The 20,286-nt window shown below is 31.8% G+C and overlaps 2 protein-coding genes across 5 annotated transcripts; both read right to left on the bottom strand.

The window, feature by feature from the left end:
- Nucleotides 1–2,867: 2,867 nt before the first annotated feature.
- LOC126673429 (molybdenum cofactor sulfurase) lies at nucleotides 2,868–13,560 on the bottom strand. 4 transcript variants are annotated; one of them, XM_050367572.2, is made up of 23 exons: nucleotides 13,494–13,560; nucleotides 13,049–13,216; nucleotides 12,857–12,955; nucleotides 12,706–12,764; nucleotides 12,285–12,445; nucleotides 11,989–12,146; nucleotides 11,712–11,838; nucleotides 11,326–11,428; nucleotides 11,194–11,239; nucleotides 10,888–10,926; nucleotides 10,648–10,804; nucleotides 10,032–10,134; nucleotides 9,287–9,403; nucleotides 9,105–9,182; nucleotides 8,846–8,947; nucleotides 8,513–8,606; nucleotides 7,425–7,535; nucleotides 6,757–6,821; nucleotides 6,520–6,671; nucleotides 5,691–5,923; nucleotides 5,352–5,488; nucleotides 3,281–3,391; nucleotides 2,868–3,198 (listed from the first exon to the last, which is right to left on the bottom strand). In XM_050367572.2, exons 2-23 carry the CDS (start codon nucleotides 13,164–13,166, stop codon nucleotides 3,088–3,090), a joined length of 2,481 nt encoding a protein of 826 aa, XP_050223529.1. In that variant the 5' UTR covers nucleotides 13,167–13,216; nucleotides 13,494–13,560; the 3' UTR covers nucleotides 2,868–3,087. The 4 variants fall into 4 exon arrangements, with proteins under 4 accessions (XP_050223529.1, XP_050223530.1, XP_050223531.1 ...); XM_050367573.2 differs by having other exon boundaries at nucleotides 5,691–5,878; nucleotides 13,049–13,519; XM_050367574.2 differs by having other exon boundaries at nucleotides 5,691–5,785; nucleotides 13,049–13,519.
- A 2,675-nt stretch (nucleotides 13,561–16,235) lies between these two features.
- LOC126671535 (scopoletin 8-hydroxylase-like) lies at nucleotides 16,236–20,200 on the bottom strand. Its single transcript, XM_050365313.1, has 3 exons — nucleotides 19,650–20,200; nucleotides 17,222–17,567; nucleotides 16,236–16,713 (listed from the first exon to the last, which is right to left on the bottom strand). The coding sequence occupies exons 1-3, from the start codon at nucleotides 20,156–20,158 to the stop codon at nucleotides 16,465–16,467; spliced, it is 1,104 nt and encodes a 367-aa protein (XP_050221270.1). The 5' UTR covers nucleotides 20,159–20,200; the 3' UTR covers nucleotides 16,236–16,464.
- Between the last annotated feature and the right edge of the window lie 86 nt (nucleotides 20,201–20,286).

Raw genomic sequence — 20,286 nt, 5'->3', positions numbered from 1 at the left:
AAAAGATTTTCAATCGAAATATATTAATCAAAATTATGCTACAATTAATGAAATGAATTTATTTATCATTAATAAAAAAGTTTGACCTAATTTAGAACCAAAATTCCTTTGCTATATATACTTTTAAATTGAATAATTGACTAAAATTAAAATTAATTTATTATTAATGAATTTAAAAGATTGTGCCATACACGGAAAAAAAAGTCAAAAGAAAAAATTAAACATTTTTAAGTAATGAAGGCTATATATTAAAATATATTATATTATTAGCTAGCAGACATATAATATAAATATAAAAGACCATATTAACATAAAATATCATGTTTAACCCATTAATACTATTAATATTTTTTAATTTGAGGATCAACTTAAATCCAGTTAGATTATCAGATTGAACAATTTATGAACATATTTAGTTGACGAAATATGTTAGCACAAATGTTAAGAGCGTTCCTCCTAAAACTAATAGATTTGACTTCAAGTCATTATGGTGGTAGTATAAAATCTTTTACCCTTCCTTAGAAAATAGGCACCCATAATATTGTTTGAATTACTCGTGACATGATCAATTATCCTACAATTTAAATTAATTATCTAACAAAATATATTATAATCAATTAGTATAAATTTTTCTATATAATCTTTAACTAATTTATACATACTAATAACTAATTTATAAAATATTAATAATTCATAAGTATCTGTATTGATTATATATATATAGTATTAATTTTAAACTAATTTATTCTAAAAAAAAGGTTCGAGAACTGAATTAAATATTATTTCTATCAACGTAGCCTCTTATAATAATAATAATATGATTGATAAACTTGGCAAGATGAATGAGTCGGTTGATAAAAGAAATATTAATTTTAGTTTTTGTTAGTCACAACATACAAAATTATGAGGCAAATTGATATCTAAAAGAATGTACTCGTCATTGTTTAGGATGAACAACACGAATGATCAAATGCAAAACCGCAATAAATTGATAAAATAATCAAGTCTAAGCTACGGTATGCTCCAACCCGTAGCCTAATGAGAGTTCCGCCCATGTATGTTAGTGGTTGGTTATTTCTTCAACTTTGGCAACACACTGAGGTAGAAATTTGCAAGCAGCAGCTACGAGTTTTTCTTCTCATGTTATCTTTTTTAGCATTGATATCAATTGCAAGCTTTTTGTGAAGCGCATAAATTTCTATGAAATATTCTATATTTTCTATTCAAAGACTTAGCAAGCTAACTAACGGAAGATGCTTGTATTGAAATTTCTCACTAGTCATAAAATTTTCACAATTTTCTGAAAGAAGGTTCTTAATAATTGACAATTTTAGAGCAGCGACCACATAATACTGTGAAATTATTTTAAATACCTCCAAGCTCATGTTCTCTTATTGTTATTATTATTTATTATTTTGTCTTAGAGCTCTCTTATTTTTTAGTTGTTTATATTGGGGCAATCGTCTAATTTATAAATTTAAATCTATAATAGTACTATTGACATGAAATTCAGCTTATAGGTTCTATGAGTGTAGTGGGGAAGCCTATTGGCTGGGTGTGTAACCATCTCATCTCCAAGACGCAATCTATTATGTTTCTTTATAAAATTAAATTATTATCAAAATGAAAAATAAAAATAAAAAAGTAAATCTCATATCACACGAGACACTCATAGATTTTTTTGTCATGCTTGATTGTACACATAATAATCGACTTAGAATATAATATTAAACTAAGAAAATAATAATAATTGACTTCAATGTGCATTGGCTATGTATATACCGCTACTCAAATTAAGGACGCCATCATGGGCAGTGCCAGTTGCCGCAGATATATACTAGTATCAATTTTGTATTTGTCATCTCATCTGGTAATAAATATCTTTCTAATGTCCATGCTGATCAAGTACAAAAGATCTAATTCGTGAAGAAAAATATACTATAATTCAATTAAATTCATCACAGAGATGCCGGAGTAGTTTTAGAAGATATTGTTAATCTAGTTTCCAAATTCTCGGAAATTAGATTTAAATATATAAACCGTAAACATAATTGGGTAGCCCATATGGTGGCTAGAAAAGCCCTTATCAATGACTGCTTCGGCAGCTCTCATCATTCAGTTATGAATTGACTCACTCAAATGTGTTGAGGAGTCATTTATTTGTGTATATCTCACATTTTATTAAATGAAATTCAGCCTTTGATAAAAAAAAAAGAATTTAATTCACATGATAATTTTTCATTCAAGAGAGGCAAGCGGATTCATTCAGAGAGTAAAGTAATATTGATAGTGAATAGCGGAGATGCTACCTATATTTTTATTTTAGCTAAAAAAGAAAAAAAAATCTAATACGTATTAAAAGAGAAAAAAGGAAAACAAGCCGAACCTCACACCGTCACACGACATTTGTCCGCAACCGCATAACTACTTTAACATCATTGTAGACAGTTTGCTTGTCCGACTAAAAGAAAGAATTTTCTGAAAAGTGATTCAGCAGAAGAAAACTAGTGCTCTTTTCATATACGTAATAGCCCCACGTACACTTATTAGAAAGCCTTCAGCTTAAACAATCAGCTAATAAATACAAGTAGCTTTCAGGGACACGTACAGAAGTACTAACTTAGAAGTTAGAACAGACTTCAAAATTAGCACATTCTAAAGCAGTCTAACATGTACCTAAGGAAAGGATTCACCAATGCATTATTGACTAAAATGGAAAGGGTTTGATCAGGGCTGATGAATTTTGAGAAACCGACAACGACCACCGGTTATCAAACCTAAAACTCAAATATTTGGTAAAGAAATTAACAGAAAATTGACGCCTGCCTAGAAAATAAAGAGAAAACCGATGCATTGAGACAGTTGACTGGACAAAGCTCATATTTACAATAGATCATCATTAATAAACAAAGTTAGTCGCATAAACCTCCCGAAAACACATTTTATGCATCATTACAAGAACTATACATATGGATCGTACCATTATGACGCGTGACGCTGTTGGAACTTTATTTGGATGCTTCCAAAATCAGCTCTTCTTTTTTGTCAGACTCTTTCTATGCTATTCCCCGTCTGTCAAATATATACTTATTGAGAATGTGTATATACTTCTTCCCCCACTTGTAGCCATGAATCCGTTGACAGCCCAAGCTCATGACTGTTATCATATTTTAATAATATTCCAAATAGTATTTTCCCCTGCTTCCATCAACACATACAATCGTTTTGTAATTAAAATAGATCAAGAAGCTAAATTCCAAATGGGTTTGTTCAGACTAACCTTAACTCTCCTGTATGCAGCTAGAGTAGCCAAAGGTTCATTTGACCTCTGCACTTGACCGCTTTGATTCACTAAATTGATCATCTGGCAGCGGTTGCATCCACCCAATGACTGCCAAGCATGATATTCAATTAAGACAGATATAGAGAAAACGAACTGCGTAAATAGTGGGCGTCACTAACACGCATAAATTGTACCCAAAGTGAAACCAAACTCATACTACTTTAAACTGCTTGTTCCCCGGCATATTTCGTCCAACTTATTCCAAGAGGGAAAAAGAAAAAGAAAATATAAGTTACTCATGAAACTTACAAGAAGTTGACAACACATTAGAAAACTTTTCACGCTCCATGATCAATAAAAAAAATTGATATGGTAAGTATTAGGAGGTCCACAATTCATGCTACGCCTAGAGTGCGAAATATTTGGTCATAACCGAATTGACCAACCAAATCAAATCGAATTAATACAACCGAAATTTCCAAAGAAAATTTGGTTGATATATTTATGTTATTTAAAAAAGGGTTAATTCCATATAAAATCACCACCTTTATACGTTTTTTCATTTTAATCACGTCCTTTAAAAAGTATCAAATAAAATCACCACCTTTCATTTTTTTTGCAAATTTATCACGAATGTGAAAATTCGGTGTATATTTGTTGACTTGACAACCGGAATCAACAAGAAAAGAGTAAGAGGAATGTATTTTGTGTGTTAATAGGGCATTAATCAGATTAAACCATTTATTTGGGAGGAAAAAGATATCGAATTTTACTCATCGATGATAGATTTGCAAAAAAAATGAAAAGTAGTGATTTTATTTGACACTTTTTAAAAAACGTGATTAAAATGAAAAAACGTGTAAAGGTGGTAATTTTATATAGAATTAACCCTTTAAAAAATTTGGTTGAGCTGAAACCGATAAGAATTTATTACATATACTCCCTCAATCTCATTAGAGTTCGCTTTTTTGTCCCAAAACCTCTTGCCTATTTTTAGTAAATAACAATCTTCAAAATAAATTCTTATATTGTCCTTATTTAAAATTCACTATAGTAGGAAAGTGATTTTTTATCAATAAAATTCATAGTATCAATTGTGTTTTCTGAAACTGTGTAATAATGAAAAAGTGGATAACTCTATTGGAACGAGTTAAGTACTCCCTCTTCCCTTTTAATTGTCCATTTTTAATAAAACACATATATTAAGAATGACATCAAAATTTTATGTAAATGAGCCTTACATAGATATACTAAAAGTCCACATATTAATAAGGGTTAATAGCAAATTAAATCACGAACTTTACCCTAATTTACAATTACAACACAAACTTTAAAACTTGGAGTTTCAGTAACCAACTTTCATTTTTTTGGCAAATTAGTACCGATCTAAAACAACACTGACGTAGACATTGTAATGTGCCGCCACGTGTCGTTGCATGATTGATTGGTGTATCAATTTGCCAAAAAATGAAAATTGGTTATGACATTACCAAGTTTCAAAATTCGTGTTGTAATTGCAAATTAGGGTAAAGTTTGTGATTTTATTTGCATTTAACCCTATTAATAACTCTAACTAACTAAAGTAAAAGGCAACAATGAAAATATTTTTAGAATTTGTCTTTGAAACTTGTGATGGACAAATAGTTTGATTTTTTTTCCCTTGAAAAAAGGATAATAATAAGGGAACAGAGGGAGTATATAATATGCAGAATACTACCAATTCCTTTTTTTGTCTAAGTGGTCAAGTGCTGTTACTAGTTCCTTTAGGTTATGATTTCGATACACCGCAATGTTTTCACATCATTTTTCTTATTTTCATTACAAAAATCAGAAAAAAAGAACATTTTGAAAATTTTAATCATGGGAACCAATCGGTTTTAGCCAAACTTGAACAATTTTTTTAAATCGTTCAGTTTGGGATGATGCATCATTTTGGTGACCAAAACCGATTGTTTCAATCTCCCCACTAGCATTGGCAGCTGTAAACCTAATAAGAAAATAACTGAGGAATAGCCAAAGTACACCTCCAATAAAGCCAAAACCATGATGGTTACCACCCAGAACTTACTGTAAAATACTCGCTGCCAATTTTAAGACTTCTCCATCCATCTTCTGCATAAGGTTCACCTCCCGATATAACAAGATTGGGACGAAATCTCATTGGATTAATTTGGATGAATGTTCGATTACTTCCTTTTTGCACATCTGTAAACACCAATGTTAATTGTCAACTTTTACAATTCATGAAGCAGGGGAGTTCCCAAAACGTATACAACAAAATGAATGCTGCAAAAGAAATTTCATACAATCGAGAAGACTGGTGTAAAAGTGGATGAAACATTATGCATGTCAAGAAAGTGCAACTATTCCATTACTGTGCGACTCTTGAAGGAGTAGAAGAACATACTCAGGTTTAATCTGCTGTTGAGGTCAGATACACTCTCCTCGGATAGTAATAAAAACTGAGCTTCATTGGCAAAACTGAATCTGCTCTCCACATCTCTGCACATGTTCATACCTCTGTTCATCTTACTGCAAACTTTATTCTCTGAACTGGAATATCGTAATAATGTGCATGGTCGACCTACTGCATTACTAAACCATAGGTTGATGTCATTTTCATAGTGCTTTACTTCGAATCTGATAATCAACAAATAACCATCATATTAAAACATACAGAATTGTAATGATGGCTATGACAACAATGCATAGAACTTGTTGTCATAGAAGTTAGCCGAACATCCCTGACTTGTTCTGTTTGTAGTAGTACATGAGACTGACAAACAATCGAACTATAGCAGATTATGAAAATAATTTTCAATAAGAATATACTTGGAAATACAGACAAATGTTTCTGAATTTATTTTACTAAGCTTGTAAAGAAGAAGCTTGATCGAGCCATTTCAAAAGGTCAAATTATTTTCATCAGAGAGTATAATATACTAACTCGCCATAAGGAATTAAGGATTAATACTGGATTTTTGAAGTAGGCAAAGACTGGTATGTTGTTCAACAAAGGAAGTTTTACAGGCAGTTGGAATCAAGAGATTGACTAGTCAAAGTGGTGCCCCTAGTTTGTGCAGTGTGAGGAAATCTACAGCAAACAATGCCTATATTGACCAGATTTCATGAAAAGCGTCTAATAAGCATATCAATTAAAAATTTGTTAACTGACCCCAACTAACTTGGAATTAAGGCTTAGGTAAGTGTAAATTACTAATTCGAAATTGTCAAACCTCTTGGCATGCAACTCAATTTCTTCTTTTGCAGCAGGATCAGAATCTGTACTTAGATTGATCTTCAACTTCTGTCTGCATCTAGGTGACTCAACAAACATTATCCCTTGGTTCAGGTCAATAGAAGTACTAATAAAGCACATTTCAGGAACCTGCAAAAGAACTCGGATGAATCAAGGAATGATCTTATATTCAAAAAAATGATAGCATATACAGTAACGTGTATAATTCACTCACCTTCTTCTGCGTAAGAATCTCACCCGTTAGACTTTTAAGGAGCCACTCCCGATCATGTCGCAAGCCTGATAAAGTTGGCAATAACATTAAGTTACTATTCAAATCAGTGGCACGAGCATAGTAGGCAGCAGTATATGTTATATCTTAAAGTCAAAGAATAAAATTCTTCCTCTCAGAATAAAAAATAAACAGATTTTACGCAATCACAATTTAGCATCAATTGAAAACATCTATAATCCTAACGATTATAGGTTTATGATTCCAGTTTCAATTATGCTTAATTTCTTCATCTCAGAAAAAATTACAGATTTTACCCAATCATCAATATGAAATGAAGCTTGACATCTATAATAAGAGTACAGGTTTATGAATCCACTATTAATGTCATAACTAAACTAAAGCATTCATTCTTGTTCATTAGAAAATTGCAAAAAAAAGAAGGGGAAAACGATAAATATTTTCCAGAAAAACTAAACAATAAGGAAAGCTAGTTGCCTTGAATCATTATTAATGAAATGGAAGAATTAGATAGGTTAACCTACCACTACTGCATGTAAATTACTATAACATGCACATTAAACTAATGCATATGAATTCATCAAAAACAAAACTACTGCATATGAGGTATAATAACATACATCAAACCACATTTGCATAAATATAATTACCAGTGCTGCTCAGAGGCCATCTTTCTACGGTGAATCCTCCACATGATTTTATTGGGTAAATCGATATAGTCTTAAGATGATAGCCTGTCAGTGGTTGTGTTTTTTCTTCCCCTGCAATTTTAGGGGAGAATCAAAGATTAGTTGCAGCAGGCAAAAAATTATAAAAACACTTGCTCTTTTTTTAGGCCTAACCCATCCAAAAATTCTTATACTATTAGCTTTTATTTTACCCGGTCCTCGCCAAAAAATTTTGGTTTTAAAGAGTTGCTTTACTGTTAGTTTTTGTGTACTTGCTGTCCTTTTTCATGAAATGTCGTCGTTTTGATTTGCATGAAATGACAGCATCTTCTGTAATTCCGTCCAAAGGACCACGAGTACACAGAATTAATAGTAAAGGGATTCTCTAAAACCAAAAAAATTGGCAAGGACCAAATAAAATAAGAGTTAGTAGTACATGGACTTCTTGATGGGTTTATCCTTTTTAATTGAAGATGAACTAGGCCACATCATTGAGTAAATACATAAGAACAAAAAAAAAAAGCAAACAGATGGAAACTCATTTAAATGTACAAAAAGGAAGATCAAGACCCCATCATGAATTAAACAACTCATGGCAGTAACTTTGTTGAAGTATATAAAATCACTTGAATGCATGAGAATCGATTAGAATTAATGATTGGTCTCTGAGGTACAAGGAACCCTCCAATTAAAACAAATACGAAGAACCCTCCAACTATGATATATACAAGGAACCCTCAAATTAAAACAGATTCCTAAGGAACTAAAAAGCTCCAAGTTTAATCATATGTAGTCAACTAAAAGCTGCCCTTTAGCGCTGGAAGTTGTTCTGCTAATCTAAAATTGCTGAAAATTCTCAAATGACAGTGGACCCTAATAAAGAAAAAAAAAAGCTGAATAGAACATTGTAGCATGAACAAGTGAAGCAAATTAAAACAGAATGTAAATTCAAGCCTTTTGAATTATAAGCTATATAACTTGTTCAGAAACGGATATAAACTAGATGATTTTTTTCAAAAAAATGAAGAAATTATTATGCAATGGGTGTGACTGCAGCACCTAACAATCACCTGAAAAGAGAGCGGATCTTGTTCTCAGCAGATGCCCATTTCCAGACTTATTGAGTGTTGATACAAATGATCTTTTGACAAAATCAACAAAAGCCTGCCAGTCAAATTAGAGATATTGAGTCGAAGCAAAAGTCAAATTAAATGGCATCAGAAAGATTTCTTTCAAACTTCCTTGATCTGCAACAAGTAATTAAAAAAATGCATTGTAATCCACCGTGAATATAAATATGAAAAACAGTTTAAGCCTATAAATAACACAAGGACGAGCAGCATCTCTCTTGTTATCTTCCACCTGTAAGAATTGACTAGAACATGGCAGAAACATCCGTTTACCTTGGCATCTTCATATGTTGACATGTAAGCAAATGATACTCTAACAGCACCAGTTGGTTTTCCATGTAGTATGTCATTATCATCCCAACAAACATGCCCAGCCTGAATTCAAAAGAAAAATGTAAGGACGTATCACAAACTACACAAAAGTAGCCCCTTTTTCTTGGGCATAATACTTTAATAGCACGAGTATCACTGGCTAGTGACCGCTTTCTGCCTCTATCTTATATAAGAAGCATCAAACCAACAAAATACAAACCTCCAAGTTAGAAAGAAGATCCGAGTGAGATAATCCAAGATATTTTGCACATGCTCCAGGATTGCAAAAGCATCCTGTCTAAATAAAAACAACAGGACAAACAGCATAACAAATACCATCAGCATTCTTATCATCATACAGCAGTTTCATCAGGATCGTACTGAGCATTTTTCAACTCTTACCCGTAGCTGAATTCCAGATAGTGAAGCCAATTTTTCCACCTCACGGGATCCGAACCAAGAACCATCTGGTCTTAGCAAATTGAATGACAATAAGGAACCTGATCCTTGACAAATCGCCTGAAAGGGAAAAGTGAAACCAAGATCACAAACTTCCGAAAGGTAACAAAAGGTCACACTAACATGCATGCACAAACAAGGAACACCAACATATAATTTCTTTCATCGGAGTCAGTTTTTAGTATACATGTTCATACCATGGATTAGCACTTCGTCATGTGCCGGTGGAATTAGGCCTTAAATACGATCTGAGTCTTTGCATAGGAAGGTAATTCTTATGATTTTATAGTGTAGAGATCCTATGAACTTTAATGTGGACAATCTTAATACTTATTTCACTCTCTAATCTCAACCAAGCTTAAATCCCAAATTAATTGTGGTAGGCTATATCAATATGGTATCTCAAGTCTTAGCCTCAACAGATGTCAAGCCAACCTTTCTAAAATACACATTCTAAATATTGCCCATATGCCCACACATCCATCACAATATTCTTGAATGAGCAACGCACATCTCAGAAGTACAAAAAGGAGGACAAATAATTCTCCTTTGAAAGATGCAAGATAAAAGAGCCAAAAAGATAAGATAATTATGTTGTAAATAGCTTTATTTTAGTTGGAAATTAGTCCTAGAGAAATATAAAAGCACTAAAGATCAAGATCATATATATAACCGCCATTAAACTAACCTTTGAAACCTGTTTTTTGTAAATTGTACAGACATTAGCCCCATTTCCATGCTTCAAATCCATAAGAACTTTCTCCACAAATGCTGTGAGTGATGTTGTATGCCTGAAAGAAGGGAAAGGATGAAATGGGTTGAGTAACACACATAGAGAACATAAAGCAGTTCAGCTAAAGGATCTGCTGTTGATTATACCAGATCAATGAAGATAAAATTATACAAAAAAGGAAACAACACATATACAAACATCAGACATCATTATTGTCTGTTAATACCAACTACTTGACACAGTAAGTAACAGCTTGTATGAGTCTAAGAAATCATAAATGTGAACCAAAGATAAGAGAGGATCACCTAAACAATCATACTCTAACCTTGTTTTTTTTTTTAGATTTAACAACGATTAGAACTGTTAGTCAATCCAAATTATTTGAGATGAAGAAAAAAAGTCATTCATCAAAATGGGTTATTTGAAAACCTACGGCAGGTGCTACTAAACCTGCCCAAAAAAAAAAAGTCATTCAGCAAGATTCGAGATGTTGAATCTTTTAAACCTGCCCCTCCTCCTTCCGCCCCACCCCAAAAAAAAAACAAAAAAAAACTATAGTCTATTTTACTACCTGCATATTGCAGACGCAGTTAGAGATTTTAGTATTTTGAATCCATGGCGAATAGATGCTATGCTCAGAAATGAAATGGTGCCATCTTCAAAAAGCTCTTCAATATTATCTCTTCTTCTAACAAAGTCGACGTCAGCAATTGATGCAGCAACCGTTCCTGAGGTGCATGGAAGCATTTAAATTAACAGATGCCAACAACAAATAACATACTGGTTTTGATAAAGACATTAAAGCAAAAACCTCCACTAAAGTAGGCCTTCTTCAATATCTTAGCAGCATCTGTGGCATCAAGAAGATGAGCATTAGCATGAAATACAGAAATAACTATGCTACATAGTTTCAGATGACCGTATAATGTTGCATTCTTTCCAAGTGGATTAAAGAAATTATACTGAAAAAATCGAAATGATACCAGATCCTTTTGGGTAAATATGATCTATTACTAACTTTCGTGCACTTTGACAAACAAAACTATCATGTATGAACATATGAACTTTTTGATTATTATTCACATAATCTAAATTCTTCACAGAATCAATTACTTACCATTTCGAACAATGAGAGCACCTAGCCCAGTTGGATATCCAAATAACTAGACAAAAACACCAAGACAGAATATCAGTATCACACAATATTAGTCTCAATATCAAACAAATAAATATTTACATGAACATCTACCTTATAGAATGAGAGTACAACAAAATCTGCAGAATAACTTGACAAGTCTAGAGGTTGTGTCGCGCATCCTTTTGCAGCATCAATTAAGACCATCCAGTTTCCCCTATTTAGAGCAATAACTTCAGATTATACCGCATCATAAAAAATAGCCGTAGTATCTTCCTCTTTAAGTTGAAAACACCGCTCAACTTGTATATAAACTATCCTATAAGCATATAGAATCACCAACACAAGATTGAATATTGGCAGAAAATGACGTCGTCCCCATGAAATCGTCTTAAATATTACAGAAAAGCACCCGTCCACACATTGAAGGAGACCGAAAAAAGAGAAGTTCATTAATGACAGCAAATGAACCAAAAAGTTGACAACAAGCATTTACATACTTGCAAAATTGAGAACCTTCTAAAATTCTTTCCGGATTTTTCTTAATATCATTCACCAAGTTGAGGCCAAATCTGAATCCTGAGAAATTGCACTCTAACGGAAAGGCGAACAAGTTAAAAGCATCAGCTGCAAAAAGAAAAATTATTCATCCAGCTTAGTTACAGATCGTTTCTAGCAGCAATATGATAGCAATGATTCAACAAGTATAAACAATTTAAGCACGCATCTAACTAGAATATTGGATGTGTTAAACCTATATGCCAGTGAATTTATTACCTTTAGCCTCTCCTTCCATAATTTCAGCTTTATTCCTCCTTTGGACCTGATGCATTGACATCTTCGTTAATGGTTCAAGGGTTTTGGATACTCCTTCATGATGCGCAACACTTTCAATATCTACTGCAAAAGCTTTAGCGCCTTTACTGAGAGCATATCTATTAACAACTAAGCATAGAACAACTGTGGATTCATAGAATTTAATTGAAAAATAAGCTAATTGCTTAGACCATTTAGCTCAGAGGTATAATTTCATCATACAGACAAACAGTGATCATTTCACAGTAGAAGGATACTCTCTGATCCCAAGAACACTATTGTGATTTTCCATAGTGTACATAAAACTGCTTCCTTGATTCCATGGGAAGGCCTCACCAATCAGCTTCAGCGCACCCGTAGCACCAGATGTGAATATGCATTTGTAATCTTTAGGAGATGCATTGAAATAATCAAGAACCTATAGTGGAAAATAAAAATATTTAACATAGTGTTTAGAAAATCGACAACTGCACCTTAATTGGTTTTATTTCAGTTAATCTTATGTTCAGACAGATAACGTATTATTCAATAAACTTTTACAAATAACGAAAGAATTGTGAAACAAATTATAAAAAATGCAACAATCGACATGAATGAACCCTAAGTCACAGTTAATTCCAAACAATACCTAATACATTAGCTATACAAGTGTTCATATTAAGTAATGAGAATTAGTACCTCTTGGCGTGCTTGTCTTACTATGTCAAAAGTTGCAGAACTAGCTTCACTTTGGCTATCTAAAATTCTGTGTTAAAGGCTAACAAAACAAATACTGTACAATTTTTCTCGAATATAAATGCTCAAAAGTTTAAATTCAAAATAAGGATACGAGGATTTCCATACACGTTGCTGCTAAGATCTTTAAAAACCGCCTCCATCTGCAATTCAGAGTATAACGTAGCTCCGGCATGATCCAGATACACAGTACCTGCAATTACAATCAATTTACATAACACTGAGCTGAGAATAAGACTAATAAGCAAAATGATCTGATCAAAAACAAAATTAAAATTAAACAAACCGTTCTGTTCCAATCGCTTGAATTCGGTGGCTCGAATTTCATCGATACTCTTCGGACCATTAGGATAGCCATAATCGTGACCGAATTCCTTCAGAAACTGTTCTTTGCTTGCGTCCATGCTTATTCTTCTTCTTCTTCCACAGCCCTAGCTTGGCAGGCGTTAATTCTCTGTTATAAAAACTGCTATAAAAATGGTAATCATTGGAGATAACTGTCTATATATATCAAAATTTGCATGATTATAATTTCGAGTGAATCCAGTAATTATTGAATTCAAATGGCCGACAACAATCTTTGGATTATTCATTTCAAAAGCTTGGAACGCCTGTTTAGTAAAACTGTCATTACAAAATAATATAAAATTGTTCATATTTTTTCTGCACGTATTTAAAAAATAAAAACACGCGGTGCTCTATCGCTTCTTCTGGTTCTTTCTAGTTTCTACCTCTCCCTCGCCTCTGCCTCGTGCCCTTGTTCCCTTGTTTGCTAGCTTATAAAAAATACTGGTAGTTCTAGTAATCTATGAGTGTTTATCCCACACAAGTACACAATGAATGTACAACGTCATTTTTACAATAAAACAATAATTATTTGAGACAATTTTTTTTTATCATTAAACATTTATACATGGCTAACGCCTCATTGATTTGTTGTACGAATGACGTGGCGCAACCGTTGTGTTATATAATTATTCGTAATTTATAGGTAAAAACTCATTTTAACATTTAAGATATAAATAAGACCTTAAAATTGTAGTTGGCTAAACTATCACCAAACGATTATCCAAAATGATTCACATAATGTTGAATGTTGTCACCATTAGTTTTCTCTTATCTAATGATAACATGGCACAAAGAAAAAAGTTCAAAATTATTTTTAATGTTTAAAATACTTACCAATTTTATATTTATGATTTTTTAAAATATTCTCACCCTCTTCTCTTCTTCATTTAAATATCAATAATAAATAATATTTAAAATTAAAATATTTATTAAAACAATCAAAACTCAATTAAACACTTCGAAACCTAATTAAATACTTAAAAATTCAATTAAACAAATTGAAATTTAATTAAATTAATCAAGATTCAATTTAAACCTAATTAAATCAACTAAAAACTTCTAAATCACCCCCGATTGTTTTCCTAAATTTATTCCGAAATGACCCAAATTTTTTTGCCACCACCTCCTACCGACCGCCACAATTTTGTTCCAGCAGTCTTCTCCGACATGGTCTTCCATGGAAGAACAGGTTTTGTCTGTCTTTCTATGGAAGAACAGATTTGTTCTTCCCATGGAAGAGCAAATCGCGTGGTCAGTTCTTCCATCGCTTCTTCTTTCATGGAAGAGAAAGTCGAAAAAAACTACTGAAATATTTTTCAGACAGTCGATAGGAGGTGATGGCCGAAAAATATCAGATCGTTTAAGAATAAATTCGGGAGAAAAATCGGCGGTTTAGGAAGATATAATTGTTTTAGTTGATTTATTTAGGTTTAAACTGAATTGTAATTGGTTTAATTGAATTTCGAAGTGTTTAATTAGATTTCGAAGTGTTTAATTGAATTTTGATTATTTTAATAAATATTATAAATTTAAATTTAAATAATTATTAATATTTAAATGAAGAAGAGGGTGGAAATGATTAAAAAAATATAAATATAAAATCGGTAAGTATTTTAAACATTAAATGAACTTTTTTTCTATGTTAGACGAAAAATAATTAACAGAGTTAGCATTCGACGTGATGTGAATTATTTTAGACAACCTTAAGCCATCCTCGATCTCAGAGTCTTATTCATTTTTTTTTGTCAGACTTCATGAGTTAAATGAACCTTTTGCCTGATTTATGCAAGCAATGTAAGATATGAAAAGTAAATAAAGTAAACAAATATTATAAAAAATAATTAAAATGAAATAAAATGAAATAAAATAAAGGTATTAATTAACATTATTTTAAAAATTAAAGTAAATTAGTGTTTTTTAATATTTTTATATCAGCGTAGGTTTTCATTTTTTAATCACGTGTTTTATTAGAATGGATTCTACCAACTTTTATAAACTCTACCAACTTTTATAAAGTTTATCCATAGATAAATTATGATTTTTTTTATATTCTTTTAATAAATGTTTTTGTTTGTAGCCACCATCAAACCAAACCGCTCTTTTTTTCCAGCTAGCCATCTACGTCAAACCTGACTCAATAAACGTCGAATTAAAAAGCTTAACTATAATTAACAAAAATATTTATTGTTGCTTTCTTATTAAAAATTTGTTGTCTTTTTTATGAAGGTTTTGTCAGATAGTGATTGAATGAGATTTTATGGGTGTAGTTTGTGATATTAGAAGTTAGTTTGCAGGTGTTGAAAAAATTTAATTGAGGATTACGCTTTATTATTGGCACAACTGGTAATTTACTTTTTGTTTTCCTCTGTAGATATGCGAATCAGATAGCACATATTAATGTAAATGGTTTACTTCGTGTCAGGTCATCGAATTAATTTTTGTTTAAATCGCCGGTGGTGGAGTCGTTCGGAAGCATTTTTTAATTTCTTTAAATTTTTAATAATTTTTAATAAATTAATTAATTTTTAGGACTTATTTAAACGTTCTTTTAAAGATAAATGACTTATTTGTATTTTATAAATTAAAAATAACATGAAATAATCATTCAATTTAATTGTTTTTAATATTTCCATCTTTAAATTAATTAAATTGTCAATTTTTTTTATTTGGGATGGAGTCGAAACACAAAACCAAATAAGGGTACAATTGATTTTTTTCCTACGTCATCGTACAATTGGGAAAAAAACTAAAAATGGGTGGTTTTCGAGTAATTTTACCTTGATGAAATTAGTACTTCGAGAGTTGAATGAGTAAAAATATAAAAGTCCACAGACTAAATAACGCATAAAATTATAACAGACGTCATTTGATTGCACCTATGTTAATATAATTTTATCACATCGAACCGATTAGTGGACACTCTTTATTTTAGAGATTGAATAGATAAAATTTAAAAGTTTCATTTTCACGAAATGATAAGGCTAAAAGAAAATGAAATAAAACTATTATAAATATTTTTTGAATTATTATAAATATTCTTAATTTTGAAAACGTAAAGTAAATGATTTTATAATAATTTTTGTTTCAACATAATAATTTTTATATTTTCAATCAACAGGTCAAAATATAAAAAGGTTCCCTTGTTTAAATTTTCATTTCATACATTAAGTAAAATGGAATTTCAGAATTACAGAACTTTGCAAACAAGTGTCAATTCTATCCAAACAAGTCCTCAATCCAAACATATTTCCAAAGATAGACAAATTTGAAATTCAATAGACTTATAAACAAGTAGTAAAATGCATTTATTTATTCTTATCCGACCAGAAATTTGATGCACTATAGAATTGGAAACTAATTGATCGCAGCAAAGTCTAGAGATTTCTCCTTTCCTTGGTGAGAATTACTAAAGAAATTTGCCATGTAATCCCCAAACACAACCTCCTTATAAAGAGCTAGCCCATCTTTTTCCACCAGGTGAGCCAATGGTCCAATCTTTTCGGTTGGTTTTGGAATTGTAAAAATCGGAATCGACACTCTTGATTTTTCACTTGTTGTTCTCACTCTATGTTCAGCACTTTTATATTTTCCATTGCTCAGTATCTGCAACAGTAATATTATAAGATTGGAATTAGAATCGCGGATTTGAAATAATTTTATAAATTTGGAATTAGAATAGCGGATTTGATAAATCCGACCGGTTTACAATCAAAATTAATAAATTCAGCTCCGCCGAATGAGAACCAGCTTAAAACCAATTCTACTCAGGTTTTAAAACCGACTTGAGTCTGATTCCAAATCCAAACCGGCCCGCAGACACCCCTATAATGAATGGAAGCAGAAGTAGTAACAAACAATGGCGGAACCAGGACTCCAACTTAGGAGGGTGGAAATTTTTACGTGCGGCTATTTAAAAACAATCAAATGGCAGTAAAACACTTAGGGAACAACCCGCCCCTAACACATGTAGGGGTGGTTTCTAGGAACGATTATAATAAAAAAAATCCCAAAAAATCTATTTTTTTTATATATTTTTCCGGCGAGGAGGGTCGGCCGACCCTCCCCAGTTCCGCCACTGGTAACAAAATTTGAGTTTTGGTGTTATTCAAACCTGTAACGTGTCACCAACATTAATGACCAAAGCACCAGGACATGGCGGAATCTCTATCCATTCTCCTTTCTTTTTGCCATTAATGGCGTCTTCGGCTTTGACATATAAACCGCCAATTTCATCTTGCAATAATACAGTAAGGGTACCCATGTCAGAGTGTCGTCCCACCCCAACTGTAAGTTCAGGATTGGGGCATTTTGGGTAGAAGTTCATGTTTACCATCTTCAGCCCAACCAGTGCATCTATTTTTTCATCATCTACTTCTGCTCCTAGCTTCTCCATTAGAACATGCACTATTTTCTTCACCATCTTCATTGATGTTCGTAAGTATTCCAGGGCCACATCCCTGAAAAATAATAACAATACTTCATAGTGATTAATGAAGAAATAAACTATTTATAATTTCCAGAACCGATGTTATCAATTGAGATGAGGGGAGTGTAATTTAATCAATATCCTAACTTGATAATTAATTAAGTTTACTGTATGAGTTATTTACTATTATTCTATTCGAGATTCATTTTGTAAATCGTGTGAGTTATCTAATACTCCCTCCGTTCTTTTTTAGTTGTCCATTTAGTAAAATATATTTGTTTCTAATTAGTTGTCCATTTAGAATTTCAATGTGATTTTAGTTATTATCTTCCAAATTTACCCATTCATAATAAATGACTCTATGTTTTAACTTAAAAGGCATTTATTAACTAATAGGGTTATATTAGTATTTTTCTTTAAAAATCAAGACAAAAGGAGCACTATCTTGATATGTGCAATATTGGCTAAATGGACAACTAAAAAAGAACGGAGGTAGTAAGAAACAGTTACCTAAACTTGATTATAAATCTGAAAGCTTAATTACTTAAAAGAACCTTATTTTTAATTTTGTTTTCGTTTATACCCTGACTTAGGAAAAGTGTCACATATATTCTTGACGTTGTCTTTATATTTCACCTCTACCCCAAATTTCAAAAAATAGATGATTTATTAAAAACAACTAAATATAAGGGTTATTTCATACTTTAGTTTATTAAAAAAACTACAAACAAATACTTCATCTTTAAAAATATTCAAATAAGTCCTAAAACTAATTAATTTTTTTAAAATAAATAAAATAAAATAAATAAAATATTTTTTATTAATTTCAATTTATAAGCGTACTCCGAATCAAAAAAACCGCTAATATTATTTTTAAAAAAATATTACGGTTTTCAAGAAGGAGGAGCTCATTTCCTCCCATGGAGCAAGGATCATATCTGCTCCTTCCTTCCATGGAAGGAGGAGCAGCTAACTCCTTCCGGTCGCTCCTTCCTCCATGGAGGAAGGAGCTCGCTGCTCCTCCTTCCATGGAAAGAAGAGAGGGAAAGAGGAGCTAAAAAAAAATAAAAAAAGTTAAATTTGATATCGGATTTTAAAATTTGTTTTACGGTAATAGGTCGGAATTAAAAATATTTTATTTGTTTTATTACGGTTTTTAATTTTTAAAAAATTGCTGATAATTAATATAAATTAAATTATTATTATTAATTGAATTTTTTTAAAGAAGAACGTGTTTTTGTACAATTAATAACATTGACGTGTAATTATAATATATACTAAAATTGAAGGAATATTTTACACTCTCTTTCAAATGAAAATAAGTCAATTTAATACTTCGAGGGTAGAGGTGAAACATAAAGACAACGTCAAGAGTATATGTGACATTTTTTTTAGGTCAGAGTATAAATAAAAAAAATTAAAGATGAAGGTTTTTTAAGTAATTAAGCCAAGTCTGAATATCTATCCAACATTCTTTTTGAAGCGGAATTCTACAATTATTATTTTTTTATTTCAAACCCAATCCGAATCCGTTATAAATCGAGTTTTTATAGGCGAATTTAGACATTTATTATTGTATAGTTTTACATGTATGTCCGAAAAAATGAAGCAAAACTGTATAAATATAATTAAATATAAAATTCCAACCAGATTTGACCGAATTTGAGCTTACATTAAAAGAATCGAAATAATAATAATAATAATAATAATAATAATAATAATAAAACCAGTTGGAGAAGCAGAGATAGAGGCAAGCGATCGCTTAGTTTGGTAAAAAAAAAACGAATTATTTAACTAAAATTGGATTATATTAAAACAAATTAAAATTAAATTAAATAAATTATCATATCTCCTACTAGATCGAAACTAAAATAACTGATATTAAAAAAACCGAACTGACTGGATTATTCAGTGAGTTTGTAAAAATATGAAGAATTATATAAAAAAAATTAAAATATATCCGGTTAACAGAATTTTAAAATTATTAACTATAATCAAATCAAAAAAGAAAAAAAATAACCCAATTGGACCTGACTTAACTAACCAAAGTACTTTGACAAGGAAAAAAAAAAACTAACCAAAGTAACCGAAATATAGATATCCATGTGCTTACTTGCATTCCCTAGGCCAATATGCATGTGCTTCTTCATCACTAGAATGTATCATACTGATATAATCTTTCCATTCCAACGCCTTCTCCTTCTCCGGCACAAAACTGGTGCTGTACTTCACCAACGGGCTCGGACTCACGCCCTTACAATACACAGCCTTTTTCTCCGGTGGTTGGTTAAAGAAACTATGAGCCGCAACCTTCAACGACTCTAGTAGCTCAACCGGAACACCATGGTTCACCACTTGGAAGAACCCAAGGGTCTCAGCGGCTCGAGCCAGCTCCTCCGCCACTTGGTCATGGTTCGGACCGTCTAGTTTTGATAAGTCAATCGGTGGAGTATGGTTTAAGGTGGATTTGAGGTTGTCTATTATTCTTTCTTGTGGAGGTTGAATATATTGTTGTGGTACCTCCGATAAGCCTGAGTCCACCAAGCCTTTGACGCCGTTGCCGTCTCTGACTACGAAGTTGAAGAGTGAGTTTGATTGGGAAAAACTTGGAGTTGGAGCCATTAATTCTGTGGTAATAAGTCTCTGATGAGCTATATTGATAATGTGGCCAATTTATACACTAAATTAAGTGTAGTTAGTCAACCATACTTGCTAATAAATTAGGAATAGTTAGCAAATAGTGGTCCCGT

Source organism: Mercurialis annua, linkage group LG3 (assembly GCF_937616625.2).
Source record: "Mercurialis annua linkage group LG3, ddMerAnnu1.2, whole genome shotgun sequence".
Classification (NCBI taxonomy): domain Eukaryota; kingdom Viridiplantae; phylum Streptophyta; class Magnoliopsida; order Malpighiales; family Euphorbiaceae; genus Mercurialis; species Mercurialis annua.
Note: the sequence above shows the minus strand (reverse complement) of the source record. Positions and strands in the feature narration are given on the sequence as shown.